The sequence below is a fragment of the Ambystoma mexicanum genome, chromosome 5q (assembly GCF_040938575.1).
Source record: "Ambystoma mexicanum isolate Mex_15411 chromosome 5q, UKY_AmexF1_1, whole genome shotgun sequence".
Classification (NCBI taxonomy): Eukaryota; Metazoa; Chordata; class Amphibia; order Caudata; family Ambystomatidae; genus Ambystoma; species Ambystoma mexicanum.
In genome coordinates this window covers 1295448596-1295474564 of record NC_090933.1, presented here as the reverse complement: position 1 = coordinate 1295474564, position 25969 = coordinate 1295448596, and the positions used below count along the sequence as shown (strand labels likewise).

At 46.7% G+C, this 25969-nt stretch overlaps 1 protein-coding gene across 2 annotated transcripts in view; it reads left to right on the top strand.

Moving 5' to 3' along the window:
- The window catches only part of MROH1 (maestro heat like repeat family member 1), a 2813132-nt gene that overhangs the window by 313389 nt on the left and 2473774 nt on the right, over positions 1-25969 (top strand). For both annotated transcript variants that reach the window (XM_069621886.1, XM_069621885.1), the window contains exon 7: positions 14561-14712. In XM_069621886.1, the coding sequence (XP_069477987.1) occupies positions 14561-14712 (152 nt within the window). The remainder of the gene's footprint in view (positions 1-14560; positions 14713-25969) is intronic.

Sequence of the window (25969 nt, the reverse complement as noted above, 5' to 3'; positions counted from 1 at the left end):
CAGCGAGAACCAAAAGGGTGACAAGGAGAGCAGCGACCTTGCCCTTTCGTAACCAAGCCCGCAAAGCCTCCGTGGAAGGAATCGGATGAGCCGTCTCATCTTGTCTCTCTACATGTTCAATTAAAAACATGTGTAAAACACGTATTTCAAATTCTGTAAAAAAAAAATAGTCATAAGGATTGTGTGACTCCATCTCATCCAAAGTATTTATGGTATAAAGGCTAGTAACGATGAAAGTACGTTCACCCTACCTGCAATCTGCAGAAGGGAAGTGAACACGTTCCAATATCTTGCTACTCCTCTGGGGGCAGTTTCTCGCTGTAACAAGAAGTACATTGTTTGACTAAGAGGATTACTGTTTAATGTTTAATGTAGCCAGAGTGGCATTCATTGCATATTAGACCAGTATGCACGTGTTGTCCTCATTTGCTTACCCAAAGGAGAGTTCCAATATGGTGTAATGTTTCAGTCTGTAGCGTAGGCCTCCCGCCGTCCCCAGGAAGAGGTAAAGGTTTGCGAAGTGCCTGCGTTTTATGATTGCCATGGCACCTGCATTACTGGACGCTTACGGTGACGTGATGACATCACAGGTAAACCACCTGCGTCATAATGCAGCGTTGAATACATCATGACTCTCATTAAATGAATGTATATCGCTATATTCAGCAGAACAAGGTAGGTATTGTTAAAAGGAAGATTTGTACTTTAAGGAATATACTAGAGCACACCCAATAGGGTGTTCCCGGGCAGTGTATCATTTAGTTACGGGTAAATCTGTCATAAGGCTATGTAGCTCTTAAAGCGAGTACAGCCTGGGGAGGTCCAATGCGTGGTATTTTAGTTCAGATCACAGGTGTCCTATGCTCATAGGGGACTGGATCATAAGTTGGTGGTAGTGCGCTACATCTTAGAATATTATGCTCTGGAGCATATGATAGTTATATGTAAATATGCAAACTTTAGAGCAAGTGTTTGATCTTCCTAGCCACCAACTGGCACTGATGCTTTCAATCTTATTGTGACAAAGAGTTACAATAAGAAAGATGCAATGAGCTCAAAAGCAGTATCCGGACAAAGAACATGCATTCACCGATAACAAGACACTACTTAGATAAGAGACACACACAGTGCCACAATTCAGATTCATGATACTAGAGGTGGTACAGCGATCCCAAAGAGGAGGACATAGTGCGAAGAAACCTGACCAGAGAGAGCTGTTTTGGGTCAACAAATTAGATAGCCTTACTCCACATGGAATGACTGAAGAATTCTACCTGGGAGCTTTCCTATGAACGATCCAAAGTACATTGTGAGCCTACTAGTGAGCAATCACAAAATATGAATATTTACCGGAAACATGACTTGAGGACCCACAGGACACAATAGAGAGGAACACACCTAAAATGTTCACCCTCCAAAAGTTATCTACATTCAATTGGGCACAGCAGATATGGACATACACATAACCAGACGAGGCTAGAACATATTTGGTCCTTTAGAACATGTGTTGAATCTGGCAATGGGCCATCTTGACACACTCTGACCTTCGTATCCTGCAATGGAAACATCTAATAATGCTATTGTTAATGCAAACAAGATTGCAAACATAGGTGCCAGATGGTGGCAAGGATGAACAAACAATTGCTCTAAAAGTCTGCCCTGCAATGGAAACATGCTCTAAAGTTTGCATATTTACATATAACTATCATATGCTCCAGAGCATAATATTCTAAGATTTGGCGCACTACCCCCAACCTATGATCCAGGCCCCTATGACCATAGGACACCTGTGATCTGGACTAAAATACCATACATTGAACCTCCCCAGGCTGTACTCGCCCTCCTCTCTTTAAAAGCTACATAGCCTTATGACAGGTTTACCCGCAACTAAATGATGCACTGCGCGCGGGAATACCCTATTGGGTGTGCTCTGGTATGTTCCTTAAAGTACAAATCTTCCTTTTTAACAAAACCTACCTTGTACTGCTGAATATACCGATATGCATTCTTTTAATGAGTCATGACGTATTCAGCACTGCATTATGACACAGGTTGTTTACTTACTTGTGACATCACGTCACCGTAAGCGTCCCGTAACGCAGTTGCCATGGCAATCGTAAAACACCGGCACCTCGCAAACCTTTACCTCTTCCTGGGGACGGCGAGCGCGGGCAGCCTGAGCTACAGACTGAAACAGTACACCATATTGGAACTCTCCTTCGAGTAAGCAAATGAGGACAACAAGTGCATACTGAATTAATATGCAATGAATGCCACTCTGGCTACATGAAACATTAAACAGTAATCCTCTTGGTCAAACACTGTACTACTTGTTACAGAGTGAACCTGCCCCCAGAGGAGCAGCACGATATCGGAACGTGTTCACTTCCCTTCTCCAGATTGCAGGTAGGGTGAACGTCCTTTCATCGTTACTAGCCTTTACACCATAAATATTGAATACTTTGGATGAGATGGATTCACACGATCCTTATGACTATTTTTTACAGAATTTGAAATGCGTGTTTTACACATATTTTTAATTGAACATGTAGAGAGGTGATGACACTGCTCGGCCCCTCTTGATGTTAAAAATACTTCCTTTCCTACCCGACAGCAGGTAGGCTCCCTAATTTTTACATCTGCTAGAGACAGGAGAAGACTTTAACATTTATGTCCTCGCGTAATGAGACCCTGTGAGTTCGACTCACACTTGCATTCCCCTTTTCTCTAGGAAATTACTCCTTTGGATTCCACTTCATTCTTCTCCTTGAAGAGCCCTGAGTACTTCCTACACTAGTGATCGACACACTGACCACTAACTGGCACCGATGAGAGGTAGGACAATATTCTCTATAGGGATTGTTAGCTCTCTCAAAAGACAGTGTTTTAATCACAATGAGAAACCTCTAGCTAATGAACGCTTTGTCCATTGTCTCTTCCCTCTTCACAGAATGCACGATTTAAGAAAAAGGATTAATTGAACTCTTGTGAAACTTTGCCCCTGAAGAAGGGATTCTTTGCCCGAAATGCGTTGAGCTCTTGTATCTTTGATTATTATTTGTTTTTTTATACCATTGTGATATTTATGAAAATACTGTAAAATATGAATGAAATATTTAGATATCAAATAGATAGATATATATACTTATTTTTTTTTTTTTTCCAAAAACCTCCTTTTAGTAACAAAAAAAAACTTTATGGAACTAAAACATGTATTGAAGCATTTGTGTCTGATATGTTCATGACTAAGACATTCTAGGAGTAGTTTCTACTCCTAGCACTTACCCAGTTCGTATTTAAGAACCTTAGAATTATTGTTTGTATATTTACAAAACAGTGTGCCTGGGTTGCAAGTGTTCCACATACAGTGGACACAGTTTTCTCTAATTCTGTTCAAACTACAACCTAGTGTCAGGGTCATTCACTCCCAAGCACCTCACTACTACTACCTAACTATTGAAATCATATTACCAATAGGTCTGCACTGATATACTACTTTGTTTTCAGTTGATTATTTTTATTGATTGTTGCTTTGGCATTTTTTTAATTTGAATGCCATCCATCTGGTGGCTCTGTCCCCTCTTCAAAGAGGAATTGCCTTTCCTTCATAAAGATTTTTTCTGTTTCCCACTTCATAAACGTCCTCCTTAACCTTATTTGGCTGTTGTAAAATTCTATGGGGCTCTTCCCCCGTTTGTGTAAATGCTTGAGTTTTGTAATTTCTACTAGAAGGGCAGTCTCTTGAGATGTGACATTTTTAAGCACCCCCACCCCCCAAAGCTGACTTGCATATACCCCGGAGACAAGCTTTCCAGGAATCCCAGATCATTTGGATGGACACCTCTGGGGTAGTATTGAAGGCCAAGAAATATTCTGTTGATTCCCTTTGCTTCTGAACTAAGTCTGGATATTGGAACATCGCTATGTTTAACCTCCAAACGGGGGGGGGGGGGTGTAGTCAAACGCTTGAGTTTATTAGTGAGAAGTAGGGGGCAGGCTCGGATTTTTCAATAGATATTATCACTGACCGTGCCACACGTGTTATCCATTTCTTTTGGGTGAACCATAGGTTCCAATCTAGAGTATGTATCGTGAGAGTAAAACATCCAATCTCTTTTGGAGGGGTTTAATTCCTTCCAAATATCCACCATACCCAGACCTGAATTGAGGTCCCTTGTACAGACTGGTACCGTGTTGCGGTGAAGGGGCGGGATGGGGCGGACTTGTCCTTATCGGGGTATCACATCAAAGTCCTTCCTATGCCTCTCTAAGAACCTCATCTGAGCTATATATGGCGCGCATTCCATAAACTTGTCTGTGAGGAAGGAAGCTTTATCACCATTAGGGGGCATACATGTTAAGAGGGTTAACTTATGTGTGAGCAATGTTCCACACAATAGTAGGTACCGCCTTATTTGTCTTTAATCTTTCGCCACTAAAAACGGCATCATTTTGTCGATTAAGATGTGCACCCCTGATCTCGCTGCCCTGAATGGGTCTCTATATTCTTGGCTAAACCATTCTCTCTGGAAAGTGTGTGGTTGGAAAGGTGGATATTGAGTTTCCTGTAAGAAGGCAGTCTATACAGTGGGGATTTTAGGTGAGAGCTGTGTTAGTAGTGTGTATCTCTTGGTAGGATTACTAACCCCTTTAACAGTCCAGCTACAAAGATTAAAATCTGCCATGCAATGGACATATTCCTTAATCTCCCGATTTACCCACCCTGGCAGGTATGCGTCCTGAATCCGACCATCCATCCCAGATTTCCAGATACTATTCCATTGGTATATAACCTTCATAACTATGTTTTCTGTGCACGCACAGGGTCTCAACCAGTGCACATTAATGAAACCATAGAGATTACGTTTGAGATTAACCTCCCACACTCTAGGAGAAACTTCCTTTGTGAAACCTTTTCTAACTCAGAAAATATCCTGCTGAAAACAAATATTTATAATTGTAAAAGGAAAGACTGCCCCTGCCAGGGTGCAGAGATGTGTGTTTGGACCTCGTATGATGGGGGCTTTGAGCATCCATTGCTCAACGGACGCCCCAGGGAGGGCTACTTAAACAGTAAAAATGCAGTTATTTGTTCTGACCTGCACTAAGTGCCGCTGATTTTACGGGATGTGTATTAAATCCCTCTTAAGCATTTATTTATTGTTTGCTTGTTAGGCGCTTATACAGGAAATGCATTCTGTTTTAAAGCGCCCACAGGGCAGCAGGGAGGGAGCATGGGATACAGAGAGGGAAGGGACGGTGGAACCTACTTTGCCTTGTGAGTATTCAGAACGTGCAAGTGCAAGAAGGAAGAAGGAAGAGGGCAGTGGGGTTGGTGCTGTGGTGTCCGTGCTCGAGGGTGAGCCACAGATCAAGTGCAAGGTATAGTAAGTGCTATGCGGTCAGGAGTCCTGTTGAGAGGAAATTGCGAATCTCCAGTGCAGAGATTGTGCCAAGGCAAGTGCTGAGGAAGACAGATTCTGGGGAGATTGGGTGTGCTCAGAGGCCCGGAGGATGCATTAGGGTCCAAGAAACCAGTCACATCAACTGTGGGGAATAGCAGAGGAAGGAAGAAGGGAAGGAGGAAAAGAGGACAGTTTTAAGGTGCTTTCGGAACTTCAGAAGGTCGTGCTCAAGACGCAGAGCGATACTTTTGCAATGGTGGGATCCAGCGGAGGAAAGCGAGCGGCCTCCTGCTCTGTTTAGCGAAATGCTTTACACACAGAGTTTCTGCCAGAGGAGCATAAAGGTCTAGAAGGAGAGTAATTGGCAAGAGAGAGTTGCACATAGTGTCGTCCCTGTCCCCAGACAGCCTTGTGGATGATGCAGAGGCATTTGTATATATTTTTAACGTACAGTCTGGAACATTTACTAAGAGGTAACCACAAGTATAATGATTTAACCAGTCCATCAGGACATGTTCAACAGTGAAATAAACTTGTCCGTAATGGAGGATCTGGGGCCCCAGCACCTCTGTGAAGGTTTTGACCCCGATGCCACTCCTCACGGGGATAATTAACCTTATTCGTTTGTACCGGTGAGCCCCCCCCTCTCTTCCTCGGGAGAGAGATTTTCTTCACCCCCTCTTTGTTTTCATGGGGAATATTGGCCCCCATGCTTTTTCAAAGCGTGAATGTGCGCCGAGTGTAGAGCCGCGTAATCCTCTGACCGCTCCATCTGGCTCTGAGCTAAATCGTGACGTTTTATATAATCCAGAGCCATTTGAGGGTCCTCAAAATGGTGCAATTTATGCTGGTGGTTAATGGAGAATTGTGCTGGGAACTGAAGGTAATATTTGGATGTGGATCCCCTTAGCATGTCAAACGCCCCATTGACTGCGTGTCTAAACTCTTGTCCGATTAATCGTCATTGAGTCTAAATTTGGAGCTTGTCCATTTGAGGTTGCCTGACTCCTAAAGGCCTTGAAGAGCGTTTGTGTTGAAAATTCAGGATCTTCATTATGATAGTTCTTGGATGCTCTGACTTCTCGGGCCTTGTGGACATGTTCGATGTGCTTACGAGCCTCCGTCTTGAGGGATATCATTGAATATCTTTAGTAAGAGCGTCCTCATGTCTCCTCCTCCCTCTGGCACCCCTGTGAGGCAGGGTTATTACACCTTGCTCTATTTTCTGCTAGTCTACCTTTTTGTTTCAGTTGCACTAATTCTTCTCTCGTCTTCAATTCTTTCTTCTTGCAACACAATTTTTCCATTGATCGCTCACATTTCTAGCATCATTTCTGTGACATTTCTGTTGGAGGTTTTTAATACATTGTTCATCAGATGAACGATGAATTGAAGACGGGAGAAGAATTAGTGTGACTGAAACAAAAGAAATACTATGATACTCTCAAGACGGAGGCTCCAGGCCATATCGAACATGCCCACAGCGCCAAATTATTTCGGAAAAGCGGAATAATAACCTGAGCGTCAGCAACGATCACGGCTTACCCGGACTATACCTTGCTAGTACAGAGACAATGATACAACTACGTGGCAGTCAAAAGAAGATTGCGCAAAGCTGGGCTGAAATATATGCTCCTATACCCGGCGAAACTGAAAGTCTTGCACAAAGGTAAAGCCCACATTTTGGAGACCCCGGAGGAAGCGACAAGCTGGCTGGATACGCAAGGGTGCCTAGAGACGGAGGAAGACCAGGACCGAGATGGACAGGCTAAGTGATCCGACGACATGTGGGCTAAAGGTGGGGGAGAGAGAGACATTGCTGTGGTAAAGGCGCAGAGATTGTTAAGGCTGGGTGGTAGAAGGAGGGACCACCTGCCATATGCACTCGCAAAGTGAACATTGTGGACTGGAATATAGAGGCGAGTAGATTAGACATGTGATGCACAGCGTGGCGATTTATAGTTATATCGGAGCCACAGGACACATGCGTTCTGTCCCCATTAGGTGTAATAGTAGGTGCGCCGATAGGGCAGTATCTCCCCACTGGGTCCCAAGTACAGGCGGCGCTGAGAAAGGGGCTAGATGTGGGGGAGCCTGAGAGCCAGGGATGGAGCTGGGCAACAGTTGGGAGGGGAGTGGGGATTTGGGAGTTGAGTTGGGGCTGGGAAGGGTGGAGGGAGGGAAGCAGGGGAAGTGACAGTTGGGAAATGTTGGGGCAGGTTGGGGAACGAGCTTACATATGCGAGCGATGGCCTCCGAGCAGAACTTGGAGATAGACAAAGGGAGGGGCGGGATGTGATGAGGCTATGGGGGACCTTAAGGTAATCACCTGGAATGTCAGGGGGCTCAATAGCTACTTAAAAAGGAACAAGGTCATGATGTACCTGCGCAGACAGAAGATAGATATAGCTTTGATACAAGAGACTCACTTCACGAGAGAAAAACTAGAGGTGGTCCGGAAGAAATGGAGGGGGACCACAGTGGGTGCAACATACTCTGCCTATGCTAGAGGGGTGATCACTTGGGTGGCACCGCATTTTCTGTTCCAGATACTACAGTCCGCTGTGGATGCAGATGCGAGGATGGTGGCTAATAAGGGGACTGGTGGAAAATAAAGAAATAAGTATTATAAATACGTATGCCCCGAACCAAGACACAGTGGCATACTTCAAGACGCTATATACCAAAATGAGCATGTACCTAGGGTGGGTGGTGATTTGGGGTGGGTATTTCAACTGCACGCTAAACCCGAAAATAGACATTCCAGACGGCAAAATAGACAAATCCTCCCCTGCTGCTAGGGCGCTGCAGTCAGTATTGACAGATTTCGGGCTGGTGGACGTATGGAGGGTGCACCACCCACAGGATAGGCAGTATTCGCATTATGTCATGATCTCTGCTTCCAAAAGGTCAGGGTTTTCCCAACTCCCTTGGAAGCAGATCCATAACCCAGGTTCCGAGTGCCAACCAGTCCCAATTGGGACCTTTTGGACCCAGTCCTGGCGCCAGTGGCACCAGGCTCATAAATATGCCCAGTCCCAGCGCTGGAAGCGCCGGGCTCATAATGCTTGGGTGGACTTACCTGCAGCAGACCATGCTGCTTACTTGCCTGCCAGTTGAGCCTCTGATCCTCTTCTGTTTGGAACTACTTTTCCTGTTGGGTGGGGCTGGAGCCACTCCCTAGATTCAGAACACTGGAACTCTTCTGGAAGGCAGGAACTCTTTTCTTACCAGGAACTCTTTTCTTACTTAGGCGTGGCTGTGGAAGGAGACACCTAAGCACTACAGGAGGCTATTTAAACCACACCTGGTGGATGAATCTTGCTTTGCGTTATTCTGCACCCTCTGCAGCAGAACGCTCATCGTGTCTTCTGCATCCGGTCCTGGGCCTAAGGAAAAAGGCTTACCATCCTGAATCCAGTCTTCAGCAACACCTATAAAGACAAGAAAGAACAGGTTAGCATTCCGGCATCTGAAAGGCAAAGGCTTACCTACTCTTCGTGCGCTCCGGAGGTCTTCACACTGCATTCCGGCATCTGAAAGACAAAAGCTTACCAACTCTTCGCACGCTCCGGAGGCCGTCGGCGCTGCATCCCGCATCTGAAAGACAAAACAAGGTGCGTTTAAAGACATTGGGGAACTTTAATACTCACGTGCCATTACTCCTTTCCACATCTAACCCAGTGGGTATCCCGGCACCCTGCAGCCGCTCCGAACTTGTACCTGCAAAATAAAAAGACAGTTAGAGCGCATCGTGAAGCTGGCAACAAGCGCTTACTTACGTGCTTCCAGGCGCTTCTATCCATCACACGGGCTCCATCTTCAACTCACTTCAGCCCGTCATCCGCCATCGCCGGAACCCTGCAAAACAAGAGACATCATTATTAAAGACTTTAAAGACATTTGAGTTACTCGAAACTTACCGTTCGTGCAGTAAACGACGGACAGCAGTCCTCTGAAGTCAAGAGGCCTGCGCTACCTATCCAGTGAAGAAACTGGTTACAGCACCCTGCCCCGAGGCAGATGGAGAGCTCGGCATTCACTTACCTAAGGTGAGAGCGTTAACCTGTGGGGGTCTACAGGAGAGGAGAAGGGGAAAGAGATAGGGACACCCCAATAACCCCAGTTCATTAACCCCGTATTTTCTATCTGCAGACATCTTACTCTGCACGTCAGGCATACAGGGCACAGTGGTCCAGCCCAAAGAGCCAACCGGGTGCTGCACATCACCTTTGAAGTTACGGTAGTCGCCCAGTCAAGACCGGCGCCTCTGCGAGAATCAGGTGAGCGTTACACATTACTCGGCCCCACATAATTTGCATGCTAGGCTTGACTATACGTTTGCCACACAGGAGCTGATGGCGGAAATAGCACAGACAGAATATAAAGCGAGGGTCTTGTCAGACCACTCGCCATTGATCCTGATGTGACAATATCAGCCCCCAAGAGCTATGATGCCAACATGGCGACTCAGAGCCAGGGCACAAAAGATATAATGTTTAGGAAGGATCTGATAGAAGAGATTACAAATTACTTTGAGACCAACACTGGAAGCGTTGAGTCAGCTGGTTTGCTCTGGGAAGCCTTCAAAGTGGTAGTAAGAGGGATAGCTATAGCGAAATCCAAAGGACTACAAGGAGGGATACTAAGAGAACTGCAGGAAACTGAGGCGGAACTAGAAGGGTAGAGGGGGTGGTACCAAGGACGAGGCCTAAACCATACTGAAACTGCAACAGAAATGCATGGGACATTGGGAGAGGCTATGCAATCTGAACTATAAAAAATATATAGAGAGACCGCATGCGGGAGGAGACAAACCGGGGAGGATGCTAGCATGGTTATACAAAAGTGAGACTCCCAGAACCACAATCCGGGCAATAACAAGGGAAGATGGGCAAATAGTGGACACCCAAGAGGGCGTGAATCGGGAGTTCCTGGAATATTACTAACAATTGTATGGGGACGTAGAGAAAAGCGACCACAGGGAAATATGGGAAACATTGGAAGACACAAGCATGCCACGAATTAGCATAGAGGAGCGAGAGGACTTGGACGCCCCTATTACCCTAGTGGAACTGGAAGAGGTGGTACATCAGCTACCTACTAGTAAGACCCCGGGGGCCGATGGACTCCCTAGTGATTTTTTTTTAAACTTATAGTAATGAGGTGCTTCCCCCGCTTTTAGCTATGCTGAATGAGTCCTATGATACAGGAAGGCTGCCAGAATCCCTAAGAGGCGATCATCATTCCTCTCCCCAAACCCAATAAGATGGGTAAAGACTGTGGATCTTACAGACCGCTATTGATGCTTAACCAAGATAGTAAAATGCTCACGGCGGTGCTGGCAAATAGAATGAAAAGGATCATTAATAAACTTATACACCCGGATCAGACCGGATATGTTCCACATAGGAACATATCTGATAACCTTAGGCGATTACATCGAGTCATAGAACATACGAAAGGGGATTCGGGTGAGATAGCGATTGTATCGCTGGATGCAATAAAAGCCTTTGACTCATTCAAATGGCCTTGGCTGATGGCAGCTCTGACTAATTACGGGATAGGGCCCGGCTACCTTAAATGGGTGAAATTACTATATAGTGCACCGGGAGCGATAATATCGGAGAGGTTGCAACTCAGTAGGGGTACTAGGCAAGGATGTCCGTGGTCCCCGATGTTATACATCCTAGCACTGGAACCTCTGGCGATATATCTGAGGCAGCAATACGACATAATAGGGATTGACATCAAAGGGGAGACACACCTAGTCTCATTGTACGCAGATGACATGCTGCTCTACTTACGGTACCCTGAAGAGAACCTCCAGTATGTCCTGGAGGTGATGGAGCGATTTGCGTTGTTATCTGGCATAGCAGTGAACCCCAAAAAGTCATGTATATTTCCTCTGGGTAGGTATGTGGGGACCCCACGAGATCAGCTACCAATCTTACAAATACCATGGGAAATACCTTGGGATAGACATTTACCATACGGTGGAGGCATAACGCCAACACAATACTGAGAAGGCGGTAAGAAACATAGTAAATAGCATGAGGTTCTGGGAGAAACTCCCCTTGGCAATGATTGGGAGGGGGCCAATGCTGAAGATGGTGGTTCTGCCGAGATTATTATACTACTTTGTGAATATACCATATCTGATACCAAGGCGATTTATTTTTTTGTCAAACTACATAGCATATGCAGGGACTTCCTCTGGTATGGGACGAGGAATAGAATTGCCCTCTGGTAGCTACAAAACACGTATGAAAAAGGGGGCATAAAATTGCAATTGAAATGGATTTCAGAAGATCCAACCTCAGAATCCAGATTGTTGAGACTGGAATGTGCCCCGTACTTCCTGAAAGAAGTGATATGGCTGCCCAAATGGGAGATGAGAGAACGCCCAGAGATGACACTAGGATGGAAAGTATAGCGTAAAGCCTGCCAGGTCATGGAGAACCCAACCCCGTGCTCTCCGCAAGTACCACTAGTCACACTGACAGGAAAAGACGGCCAGCTAATGAAGATGTTTAGGAGGCACTGGGAACCGGTAGGGATAACAGTGGGAGATGTGAGGCAAGAGGGGAGGATCAAGGGATTTGGGATGTTGGTCGAGGAAACAGGGTTGCACAAAGGACAATATATTAGATATACCAGAATGGTGAGGCGGATTAAAGAGACATGGTCCGAAATAACGCTAGAGGAGCACCCAGATTCTGCCATAGAAACAATATACGACATAGCAGAAGGAGGGCACGAGATATCTAGAATATATGAGCTGTTGATGTCCAAATCGGGGAATGAGGTGATGCAACTAAGGCGGGACTGGGAGGAGGAGGTGGGTGCCCCGATGAGTCATGGGATGTGGGAACGGGCCCAAGGGTACCACAAGAAAGTGTCAAGGAATGCGAGACTACAGCAAATACAGCTATACATAACCCACAGGGCATATATGACACCCCAGAGGATAGCTAAATTTAAAAACATGGAACGACAAACTTGCCCCAAATGTGGGGAAGAAAAAGCTCGAATGACGCATATGTTCCGGGCGTGTCCAGAGATTGGTAAATTCTGGGAAGAAGTAGCCTATAGATTGGACGAGAAAGAGATTAATATAAATGTTGAAACAGCGTGGGCATGTCTGATATGAGAGTTCCCCAGACCACGCAAACTGAAACACATAAGTAAATTAAAGGATCTGGCGTATATACTTGCAAAGCGTAGAATCGCCATGGGGCGGAAGGCTTGCCATAGACCGAGAATAGGGGCACAGTCGAAAGACCTCCAGAAATGCACTGAAGCTGAGACAGCAGTGTGGCAGGAAGCTGGCAATATAGGAGGGGATGAAGAAGCGGAGAACCTGACGGCCTGGAAGCATGTAGTGGCTACACTGCGGGCCCACTCAGGACTGGCTAAGTGACCAGGACTCCGTGGAGAACATAGTCAAGGAAACCCCTTTGCAAGACGGAGTTGCAGAGCGCGAAGTAGAGTAAGCTCGAATGGGGGGAGGGAATGGGGAGGCAGCAGACATTGATGGACCTGTGTACAGTTTGAAATATTGTGATATGGGCTGCAAGTTTGGTTGTCTGTTTGCAGAAAATTAAATAAAATTGTTAAAAAAAAAAACATGCCCACAGCGCCGAAGGCCAGAGTCAGAATGTCCAAGAACTATCATAATGAAGGTCTTGAACTCTCAATACAAGTTAGTTTCACCAGGGGCTCTCTTTTCATCCTGTATTTGTTTGGTGTAGGGGAGGGGGGCAGTTGTCTGTTACATTTAATGCTTGGGGAGGTTAAGGAGCCTTTAGCTGGGTGGTAACTCCTGCAGTGTGTATGTTCTGCCATGTTCCCCCTCCCGCCTTCCCTCCACTCCCATCCCTGCTCCTGAGATGCCCGGGTTCGTGGTGTCCTCCTTTGCTTATATGTAAACGCTTGCGGGGGCTGCTCTGTCCTGCGCTCCCTCCCCATTGCACCCACCCTTCGGGGCCTTGGCTCTGCCTTTCCTCCATCCACGTTCAGGGTCCCGCTAATTCGGCAGGCCAAACCGATGCTGGGAAGTCCTTTTTTGGTTGTGCGCTGTCCCCCATCCTACAGAGGCCCTCTCACCGCTGTACCTGGGGCATGTTGCATGGAGCGCTTGGATTCTCCTGGGACGTCTGCTATCCGGACCTCCTGGTCGCAAGGCTCCTTATCGCAGTGCTGGGACCGGATGGGTCTCGACTACTCTGCACCCCACGACTATGCGAAGGTCTCCTTGTGGAGTACCCAGATCGCCCCTCCGGCATTCTGCTCTCTATGGCAGCGGGAGCCACAGGAACACTGCATGAAACGGTGGTGCTGTGCTGTCTCTGCCTGTGCCTGTCCCCTCTATCTTGTTTTCAGAGGCACCTGACAGTTCTTTACTTGAGAGGGAAGATGTGCAATGGGGAAATCTTCACAGCCCCATCTTTAATTTGGTGTCATGCCACAGCGACTCACCATGTTCTGATTTTTTTTCGGCCACCAAAGTGTGGAGTTTCAAGCTCTGCTGCCATTGTGTCCAGACTCCACAGCACCCCCGGATAGGCATTTGTTTTAATTTTACATTCTCAGCATTTTTCAAGTGTGCCCTGGATTCTGCCGATGGGCTGGGATAGTCTTTTTTTGAATATAGTGAAGATATCGGGTGAAGAACTGGCTTTACAAATGTGTATCCTTAGATCTGATGCTGTATACTCAAACCTTGGAATCTGAGCCACCTGCCACTCTAAAGAACCACTGTCAGTTAGCTATCTGTAGGCAAATAGGAGGTGGATATGTGAAATACACATGGCTGGAATGGGAGGTGATTACACAATATTGGGCCTCTGCTCATGTTCGGAAATAGTTCAGGATGGTGTCAAATATTACAGATAATAGTGCATGGGTTATGCCATTTCAAGTGAATAAATCCTTCCGTGCAGTTCATTTAGTTACAGAAAACGTAGCAGCCTATTGAATTTCATTTGATAGGCTTGGGTAAAATCTGAAGATGCCTGCACACATCTAGTCTGGTCATGTCCTGCTATACTATTATATTATGCTTAGTAAGAGCACAATGGGCTGATACCGTGGAAAGGCTTTACTGTAAACATGTTTTTGCTGCAGTTTGTAACCTGATTCTGTTTGTACAGCATTGCAGCATTTCAGCGAGAGCATCCAGGAATATCTGGCTAATCTGGACAAGGCCCCAGACCCCACTGTCAGAAAGGACACCTTCTCCAATGAGATATTCAGTGCCTATGACATTCTGTTCAACAGCTGGCTGCAGAACCGGGAAACTAAGGTGCACATCTGTGTTTTTGTTGTTGGCTATCCAGGCCAAATGTTTTTTTTTTTCTTCTTCTGTCATACTGTCTTTTTTCTGAGTAGGCCTTTACCACTTGACGTTTTCAAAATGATTTCTCATATGCTGCAGTATGTTTTATGTTTTTCTCTTTGAATATGTTAGTGTTTTATATTTTAATTGATTTTATTCTCCCACTAAGATTGTCTGTCGCATGTCTGTCGAATATTGCACCACCCCTGAAGTCACTTTGGTTACTTCAAAACAGGCAGCTCCTACAAGGCAGAACAACCATGTAAGTAATGGGTTTGTTTCCTTGAGGTCATTTACAGGATGACATTTCCCAGAGACTGAATCTGGGCCATCGATGAACCCTTATGAAAAACATATACGCAGCCTTCCCATGAGGAACCTTCTCAAACCCTGAGCAAAAACAACAAAAGGAAGAATCTCAGATGACCGTAGAATCAGACTAAAAGCAGGGTCTGACAGCTCAAAAGACAAGTGGTGCCCAGCCACAGACTGGTGTCGTGCTAATAATTTAAAATGATGTTTAGGGAACCCAGCACACAATCCTGAAGTGCTGATTAGATGGTATGTAGAGTCTCAACGCTCTTCCAGACAGTGGCAGCTTCCAGCACCTTAGGCATAAAACGGAAAGACTGTGACGTGAGGGCCTGGAGACAGTCCCAGCACAGAAGGGCTGACCCAGCAAACAAGTGAGTCAGCAGGAGGGTAGAGTAGGCCCAGGATGGACGTCTAGAAGCAGAAAAACCCAAACCGGGAATCAGCCCAGGACACAGCATTCAGCCAGTATTGGCAAATGTGGTCCTAAAAGTTCAGCAATGGTGGAAAATCCTCCAGTAGGTGTTAGGGAGAATTCTCAGAACTGTGCTAATTCCCTCTACCAGAAGTACTTGAAAGTGTGCTTTGGCTGTTTGACTGGGATTTCTTGTGGGACCATTGTGGAACATTGTTGGATTACTTGCTTTGGAATCGTGCCGTTGCTGAGAGGAAGCGTGGCCGGAGTCGAATCACTCCGTGCTGTTTCGGATGTGTGACCGAGGACTTTAAATCCGGCCCCCTGCTACGTGTGCAGTTCCATCTTGCCCCGCCCCATGAACAATCCTACTGGCCACCACTTTCCATAAGAACTCCGGACATGCGCACCGGAAGTGCTTGAAAGTGTGCTGTGGCTGTTTGGCTGGGATTTCTTGTGAGACCATTGTGCAACATTGTTGGATTACTTGCTTTGGAATCGTGCCGTCGCTGAGAGAATGCTTAATCATCGAAGCAGAAGAGCACAATTGGATGGGGAATTGATGCTGAATACATTAAGGGGCATTAATTCAGTAAACTTTTGGAACCTTATTAATAGTACTGAATGCTCTCAGAAAGCTTTGGCTCTGAATCCTATTTCAGAGGAGGTTTGGGTAGGTCACTTCTCTAGTATCTACAAAGGGGGGGGGGTATGGTCTGACAAACCATCCCCAGATGCCAATTCCCTATGGTCTATTGGCAACTCTGTTGAGATAGTGAGGGGTTTCATCAAAAAATCAAACTCCTGGACCCAATAAGTTTTCTAATAAAATTCTGAAACTCAATCCTTTGTACTGGGCTAGAATTTTGTGTATTTTATTCAATGACGTGTTGCTAACTAAGAGCATTCCTCACTCATGGAGGGTTTCTATTGTACTACCAATTTTCAAAAAAGGTTCCCGCATGTGCCCAACAAGCTATAGGCCGATAGCCATCTCCGATCCAGAATCTAAAATATTTGCTTCAATGGTACTGGCTGATATTCAGGAGTGGATTCTGAACAACCATATCCTTGATGTTAAACAAATCGGTTTCAAGAAAAATTGTGGAACAGATTGTGGGGCTCTTATACTACGCTGTTTACAAAGTCAAGCGATGAGAAAGGGTGCGAGGTCAACGTTTATTGCTTCAATGGACCTGATTATGGCCTTTGACCTGGCCTATAGACCCACTTTATGGAAAAAGATAAGTGCACTGGGTATGCCGACACATCTCCTGGATATTATTAATTTATACACAGATACAAAGCTTACAGTACATTTAAACTCGGAGGGGCGGTTCTCTTTGGAGATACCTATTCACAACGGTTTACGTCAAGGGTGCATGTTAGCACCAACGATCTTTAATCTGTATGTAAGCGGTGCAGAAAAGGCTCTGACTAACAAAGGTTTGGTATCGCCTAAATTGTGTAATGTCCGCGTTTGTTGGCTTGCATATGTGGATGACTTTTTGTTATTGGATACCACAAAGGTGGGCCTATAGCGTCTTATAAAGGAATTTGAAAAGTTCATCTCACAGCTACAATTAAAGATCAACCCAACAAAGACTATTATTATTCGTATGGGTAAACAGTGTAAGGGCGAGAATGCCTATACGTGGTACTGCGAGGGCAAACACATCAAATGCCAAAGTGCGTTCAAATATCTTGGTTACTGTTTTTCAGGTTCTGGTTCTCGCTCCTTAATTAAAAATCAGTTGAATGCTAAAATCGAAGTCGCTTTGAGGCAAATGTGTCTAATTGGAAAGAAATTTGGCAAGTTCACAATGAAACCGCCTGAAGAAATTTTATATCCTGAAAGTGTTGCCGAGGCTTTTATACAGTTTGGAATTTTTTGCCTCAGATTTTATGGACTATTTAAAGGTGCTGGAAGGTAGACTATAGAGGGGTATTTTTCTTTTTTTACCTACATGTATTCCTATTGAAGTTATTGGATATGAACTTGGTCTTCAATCTATTCATACACTTGTGATTGGGAAAAACTCTTATTATGGAGAAAATGTATTATGTCGAGGGAAAATGATCTATATGTATGTGCTGGAAATGCATCATCCTGTATGTTTATGTTCTCTGTGGAAATTCTTTCCTGAAATGAAATGGTATTTGTGGAAATACCCTGCTAGGCTGATTCAGAATTAATTTATGCGCTGTAGAATGAATGTGATGTTGACTAATCAAATTAGGCATATAAGAAAGAAAACAGAGGAAGGCTGGAAATGGTGTCGATTTTGTAAAAAAGAGGGTGTGGAGGAAACACTCCTTTTTGCTCATTTGTCCCGCGCTTATGGGACACCGAATTGCGTACTTTGCTCAATTTGTGAACTCAACCGCTTCTGTAAACAGAAAATGGCTCTGGCATAGAATGATGCACGGAAATTCATTAATTTTGACCATACGTGTAACTGCTTTCCTGAAAAACATCTGTGATCTCTGTTAATATGTCGGTTTGAAATTAAGGATTTATTGTGGCATTTTAAATGTATACTTATATCTTAGATATGTAATGTATTGGGATCTTTCGTTCAGGAATGAAATGGTTATTCATGTGATATCCGTATATTTTAATGTGTAATTTATAGCTGTATTTTACGTGAAATGTTTTGCTTCTTTTGTATTGTAAAGGTTTATAACAAACCAAAACAATTAAATAAATACATTCCCTCTACCTAAGGGACCCCTAGCAACATGGCTGGATTTTGAGGACTTACATTTTTTTTACCTGTAGAAAGTGAGACCCTTTTTCCCACTCTCTCATGTATTTTAATGTGATTTTGTAACTCTTTCTTTTGGTTGTGGAGTCTGACAAACTCCATAGGCATCATCTTTTACATTGTCACACAACACCTTCTGTGCAGTGACACAGGAAAGTTTTTTAGCTTTCCCAAAGGTTTAAATACCTTATTTGGTTTAAACTAATGTTTCCCACAGCAGTAAAGTGAAATTGACTTTACTTACTTTTTATTTTATTTATTTGGATTTGTATGGCGTGTAGCAGCCCTGAGGCATTGTGGTGCTGTTACAGAGAGTTTGCTTCGTACATACATATGAGTCAAAAACATTACAACAAAAGGACAATGGATGCATATATACAGCGAGGGAGGTGTGCTTGTTCTTAGTTACAGCAGCAAACGTTGGAGCGGTGACATGGTTAATTAAACAATTTGTTTTTTTAGCAATTTGCGGAAGACGTATGATTCTTTATTTCTGAGTGCAGTGGGGGGAGCGTTCCAGTTCTTAGGGGCTAGATGTTGGAAGCTGGAACCTCCAGCTTTTGTCCTTTTGAAGGTGGGGACATAGAGCTGGTTCGAGAGATGTGTTCTGGTGGGTCTAGCTGAGGGGTTGCGGGTGGTCCATTCTGAGAGGTAGGGAGGTGCGTTAGATGACAGGCACTTCTGTGTGATGGCCTTTGCTTTAAAGAGGATTCGTTCTCTGATAGGTAGCCAATGCACATGTTTCCTGGCCTGAGAGATCTGTTCCCTTTTGGGAATGCTCAATGCTGCTCTGAGTGCATTAGTTTGTGTTATTTGGAGCTTATTGTGGTTTTTGGCAGATGTGCCAAGGAAGAGTGCATTGCAATAATAACTTGGTGCCTACTGTGGCTCTGGCAATTGACAGGCGGTTTTTGATTGACAGGAATGGCTTGACTGCGTTGATGATCTTTGTGGTGAGGGCGGCAGAGGAGGCTATGGCACTGACCTGGCGTGCCATTGTCAGGGAGGAGTCGAGGTATACCCCAGGGTTTTTACTGATATGATATGGCATTTATAACGCGCCTATACACAAGGGTTTCAAGGTGCGACGAGGCAAGGGAGGGGTAACAGAGGGAAGACAGACAACGATCCTACCAGGCCAGGTGTCATTCAGATTGCGCAAGTGCATGGGAAGGGGAAGGAGGAGAAGTGCAGGGGGAAGGGAGAGTGTGTCAGCCAGGAAGTCAGCAAGGGAGAGGAGAAAAAGCAGACGCAAAGAGAAAGATTTTGAGGTACTTCCGGAACCGAAGATGATTCTCCTCAAGTTTCAGGGAGGCTGTTCCAGAGGGAGGCCCCAGCCGAAAAAAGAGATCTACCACCAACTCGTTGCTTCGAGAAGCGACTGACCTTGAGGGAGTTTGAGGCAGATGAGCGAAGAGCACGAACAGGAAGGTCTTTAGGAAGAGAGTTGAAGGTATTGAGGCCCCAGGCCCCAGGCCCCAGAAGGCCTTGTGGACGATGCAGAGGGTTTTGAACTTAATCCTCGCAGCCACTGGAAGCCAGTGCATAGATTTCAGTCCTGGAGAGATACGATCCCTGGGCTTTAGGCCAAGGACAAGTCTTGCAGTCCTGTTCTGGATAAGTTGCAGAGATTAGAAGCGGGCAGATTTAGAAAGAGGCTGTTGCAATAGTCTAGTTTAGAGAGAACCAGAGTTCTGGAGACAGTGAGCTTCTGTGGGAAGGAGAGGAAAGGAGGAATACCTCTGAGGAGGTGTATCTGGTAGTGTGACTTCTTAGAGACGTCAGAGATGTAAGGAGAGTGTAGAGTTGAAGATGACCCAGAGGTTTTTAGCCTTGCAGGTGGGAACAGGAAGGGGGCCAGGAGGCCGGCCAGAGAGCTACAGTAAAGGTGGGAGCGGGTGTGCTGATGAGGGGAATCTCAGTCTTACTGGCATTAAGGCAGAGGTCATTGGCGGCACACCACTCCTGGATAGCAAACAGTCAGAGATGAGGGAAGTAGAGGAGGATGCCGAGGGTAGTCTGAAGATGAGCTGGGTGTCGTCCGCATAGCACTGAAAGTTGGGGCAGAGAGCGGCTATGCGGTGGGCCAGGAGTGCCAGATATTGGTTGAACAGCCAGGGCAAGAGGTTAGACCCCTGGGGTACACCACAGGTAGAGAAAAAGATAGTAGAGAGGAAGGACCCAATTTGGACCTGGGAGGGTCGGTCAGAGAGGAAAGAAGTCAGCCACGCCAGAGCCTGACCAGTGATACCCAGGTTATCACGGAGACGTTGAGCAGGATGGCATGGTTTACAGTGTCAAAGGCAGAAGAGAGATCAAGCAGGATGAGGATGCAAGGGGTGTTAGAGTCAAGGTTGGAGAGCAGGGCTTCACGGATGTTCAGGAAAGCAGTTTCCGTGCTTCTGGCAGCTCTGAAGCCAGACTGATGGTCATGAAGACAACCAACATATTCAGTGTGGAGATTAAGCTGAGAGATGGCCAGTTTCTCCAGGAGCTTGCCCAGGAAGGGAGTGATGGAGATTGGGTGATAGTTAGCCACGCAGGAGTGGTCGGCAGAGGGTTTCTTAAGAAGGGGGTGCACAAGGGAGTGCTTTAGGGGGGGATGGGAAGACTCCAGTGGCGAAGGAGTGATTGCAGAAATTAGCCAGGGCAGAAGCCAGGAAGTCGATGTGGTCCTTGATAGTTTTGTAGGAACAAGGGTGAAACTGTTTCCACGAGACTTTCGTAGATCGGACTTGTCTAGAAACCTTGTCTGCGGAGAACAGGGGAAAGGCAGAGAAGGAGGGAGGAGAGGAGGCTGCAGAAAGTCCAGAGGAAGAGCACGGAGTTGGAGGAGGGAGGGGATAGGAGGAGAGAGGGGACAGGATGTCCCGAGTTTTAGAGATGAAGTGAGAAGCCAGTGCCGTACAGAGGGCCTAAGAGGGGACAGGAGAGTAAGAGACTGCGGCAGCATTGGCCAGTTCGATGCAGATATTAAAGAGTTCAGCCGAGTTGTTAGATGCCGCAGAGACGCAGGCTTGGATATGCGCTCTCTTTTTGGTTAGGACAGAGAGCCGGTATTGCCTTTGCAGCAGGCGGCAGGCCAGCTTGTCGGAGGATGTACATGAAGCACGCCATTTCCTCTCGGCCAGCCTACACTTGGGTTTTAGGGTGACGAGGTCTGAGTCGAACCAGGAGTTGCACTTGGCTTTAGGCGGATTCTCATGACAGGGGCATGGATATCAAGAGCATCAGATATATTGGAGTGGAGAGGGCTGTGCCAGGATGAGAGTCAGCCAGAGGGGGTCGGGGGTGTGAGAAGGTGGCGGCGAAAGCCTCAGCTGACACACGCTTCATGGGTTGGATGACCGAGAAGATGGGTGGCAGTGATGGAAGTGGCTTGGCCTGAGGGGTGGGGTAGGGAGGGTGAGGTGGGAGAAGAGGAGAAAGTGATCACTCCAGGAGAGAAGGGTGGTGAGAGGGACAGAGAGGGGAAGGTCTGAGCAGATCAGAGCATCAAGAGTGTGCCCTGCAGAGTGAGTTGGGCCAGAATAGTGAGAGAGAGTCGCAGAGGTCACGAAAGAGTCCAGAGGGAGGACAGGAGGCATCCAGGTGGATGGTGAAGTCTCCTAGGAGGAGTTGAGTAGTTGAGGCCAGGAGTGAGGAGGAGAGGTCCGCACACTCAGAGGAAGGATGAAATCTGACCAGGTGGCCGATAGTCGCCACAGTGAGTGAAGTGCTAGGGGAGAGAGAGATTCTGCCTGCAGACGAGGCATTCAAAAGAGGAGTAGGCCTGTGTCAGAGTGACAGAGGCAGGAATCCACTCGGGGAAGATAAGTGCTACACCCCCACCAGAGCAGTTGGCCCTGGGTGCGGAGAGGATCTTCTAGCCGTCACGTAGGAGCATATCAAAGCTCGTGACAGAGCTGGCCGTGAACCATGTCTCTGTGAGACCGAAGACATCAAGGTCAAGTTCTTCCAGAAGGCGGCAGATATCAGAGGAGTGTTTGACAGTAGAGCGAGAGTTTAGAGTGGCAATATGGAGAAGGTTGCCATCTTTGAAGGACTTCCAGGAATGGGTACAGATCAGAGGTATGCCCTGCGGAGGTGTAGAAGGAGCCAGAGAGGGGGCAGAGAGGGAAGGGGAAGGCATTATAGCCAAGGAGGAGCCAGAAGGGTGAGGCGAGGTAGTCGTATAAAGGGGAGCGGGGACAGCAGGAAAAGAAAGGAAGTTGATGAGGCGCAGGAACCGTTGATCAAAGAGTTGAAGGTCGGCCTGAGGGCTTTGGACCAGGACAGTCCCATTAGAGTAAACATTAATGATGACCTTGGAGGAATGGAAGGATGCCAGGAGAGTGTCCCAGCGGGTGCCACCATTAATGGGAGAAGAGGAGAAGGGGGAGAGCACAGAGACCATATGAAGGTTCCATATGTCTGGCGAAGGCACGACAAAGAGGATGTCTTTGAGAGTTTCCTTGGAGTAGGTACTGGTGTAGGTGTCGGTGATAGGGGGGCCTGGGTTGGAGACCAGGATGTCCTTTTTAAATTTCTTCCACCATATTTCGTGAGGAGAGCAGGATAGTCAATAGAGAAGCATTTAGAAAAGATAGGAGAGACAGAGAGCACCATAGAGTAGGCGAGAGAGGAGGGGGGGGTTGAAGGGAGAGGGGAAGACACTAGCGAAAGTCACTGGAGTAGGCAAACAAGACAGCGAGAGGCAAGCAAGTTGAGCAATATGCAAATGCAATTTTTAAAAACTGATACAGTGCATATTATAACAACACGGGGAATAAACACCTAAGTTGGAGAATCCTAAATAGGGGAGAAAGGGCCTGTTTTTTTTTTTTTTACAACACAACCGAGAATGGTCTGATGGTGGCAAAGAAGCTCGTGGGACTAACCTGAAAGACTGACTGGCAAATGGCGTCCCCTGCGGACACCTGCAGACACAACAGGAGGAGCCGCTACAGTGGGCTGCCAGGCAGGGGCTGCCCTGGTAGCGCCTGTAATGAGGAAGGGGAGGGCGTGCCAATCGGGGTGCAGTGGGAGGGTTTTCAGCACATAGGAAGATCCACGGAAGGTGAGAGGGGGCAGTGGGAGCACAACAGAGGGGGGGAAACAAAGGAAGAACAGCAAGATTAGAAAACGAGGCCCACGGAGGGTCTAGATACCTGTAGCAGCAGCCTGCACTCACCCGCTCAGCCCAGGATGCAAATGGCGAGCACAGTGACTGCAAGGCAACCTAGCCGGGCCCCGAAGATCAGGCGGCCAGTCAGGGTACAGTGGGAGGGTTGGGAAGCGGGAGGGGTGCAGCACAACAGAAGATCCACGGAAGGGAAAAGGGGGCAGGAGGAGCACAACCGAGGGGGGGAAACAAAGGAAGAACAGCAAGATTAGAAAACGAAGCCCACGGCGGGTCTAGATACCTGTAGCAGCAGCCTGCAGTCACCTGCTCAGCCCAGGATGCACCAATGGTGGTATTGTCGATGTTGAAGGTGCTGTATTGGGGGGTGAGTTTCTTAAGTGTTTCTTTAGTGCCTACCACGAGGATCTCTGTTTTGTCTCCAATGAGACAGAGACCATTGGTTGTCATCCATGTTTGGATGACTGTGTAGATGTTTGTTAGCGCAGCAGTGTCTTGTTCGTATATGCTGGTTAGGGGGAGAAGGACTTTGGCATCGTCGGCATAGTTGGTGTAGGCTATGTCATGCTGATCCAGGTCGTTGAAAAGGGGGAGGGTAAAGATATTGTACAAGGTAGGTGAGGTGCATGAACCTTGTGGGACTCCGCAGTGTATGGTGGTGGGAGAGGCACACGCAGAGTCGGAAAATACTCTCATGAGTCTTCCTTTGAGGAAGGAGTCAATCCACGCTGTGACTTGTCGAGAGAAATGGGCAGCATTTGTTAATTGCTTGCCGAGGATATCATGATTGACAAGGTCAAAGGCAGCCGACAGATCTAGCAGGAGGAGGAGTGCTGGTTTGCCTTTGTCCATAATGTCGCTCAATTGGATTTTAAGATCAAGGAGGGCAGATTCAGTCACATGGCCTGGGCGGAAGCCTGATTGCCTTTTGTCTAGGAATTTTTCTTCCAGGAATTGCTGGATTTGAGTGTAGGCCGCTTTGTCCAGAATTTTAAGCAGGAATGGGACTGTGGTGATGGGCCTGTAGTTGTTGGCTATTTCATGGTCCAGCAAGGGTTTCTTTAGAAGAGGGCGAACCCATGCTTCTTTTAGACTGTCAGGAACTGTGTTGGTATTGAAGGATGCACTGATTAATGTTTTTAGAAAGGGGGCAAGGGTTTATGCGCAGTCTTTGATTAGTTTGGCTGGGCAGGCATCGCCTTTGCAGTTAGATGGCTTAATTTTATTGATGTCTGACTTCTGATTCAGTGACCTCCCTAAAAGAGAAGGGTATTATATTATCAGAAGTGGTTTTGCTATCAAGGCGGGGAGCTGGGTTGGTCTGTTTGGAGAGGTTTTTGTGATGCTCATTGATTTTCTTTTGCAGTAACTCAATTTTGCTTAAGAGCTGTCTGTACGCTGGTACACCATGCTTTGTCTTTAACGATCTCTTGAGATTTGGTAGCTGGAGTGGACAGCTCTTTGAAGAGGGCAAAGAGTTCCTTAGACTCCGAGGTGGCGTTTGTGATGTGTTCGTTATAGGAGGATTTGGCTTTCATTATTGCTTTCTTGTATTGCGTGGCTAAGGTCTTGTAAGAGGATAAGGTGGAATCCTGTGGAGAGTCTAGCCATTTGCTTAGAGTTTGAGTTTTTGGGTGCGCAGTTCTTTCAATTCTGCAGAGAACCAAGTATTGCAGTGTTGAATTTGTTGGGCTTTTTTACTTTGTAATGGTGCAGTGGTGTCGCCCGCCATGGTCAGGGTGGCTTTGTAGATGTCCGCCAGTACCGACGTTTCTGGGGAGGTTGGTAGGTTAAGTGTTAGCGAGTCTAGGTGAGGGAGGATCCTTTCTTTGGTGAGGTTCCGTGCACTTCTGGCTAGTGCAGGTGGGATAGGGCTGAGATTTTTAGGTGAGTTGGCAAGTTACATTTGTAACTTTCTTGACCCAGCACACGCTATCTTACAATAGGGTGCAGGAGTGGTTACTTAGTATCCCCTGTGTCTAGCTTCTCATGTAACATTTTTATGTTACCCTTTCCTCACTGAATGGCTGGTGGCAGTGACTTACTTTTAACTACCGTGGTGTGCATTTACCGCGGGCTGCGTTCGCAGCTGCAGTAAAGCACCCAAGGGTGCCATTTTTGTCAAAATGGCCGGTCTTCTTTTTCGCCATTTCTTTGTGGAAAGGTCCTTCTTGAAATTTACTCTGCGCGCCAAACCACGTTTGGTCCCTTTGTTCGCTTTGCCTTTGGTGGGATTGTCGAGTGAAGCCCGCCTCTGGCTCCAGGGTGTCTGGCAGGGGCAGGAAGTCAGGGAGGTGCACAAAACTCCCTGTGCTAGTCTCCTAGCAGACCCAAATGCGCTCTGTGGTGATTGGCCGGCTGACTGTCCGGCAAGGACAGCCACCCTGCTGGGTGACTGACAACTAGGCTGGAATGAATGGGAGCAGGCTGCATAAAAGGCAAGGCTTTTTGGCTTGGAAGGCAGAGTCGACCACTGGACGAAGGAATCCGAAGAAGATCTTGAAGGGGATGCCTGCTGCAACTCCTGGACTGTTGGTTTGCCCGGAGAAGCTCTGCTGCTGTGCTGAAACTCCAAATTCGTACTGACGGAGAAGCCCCTGCAAGGAC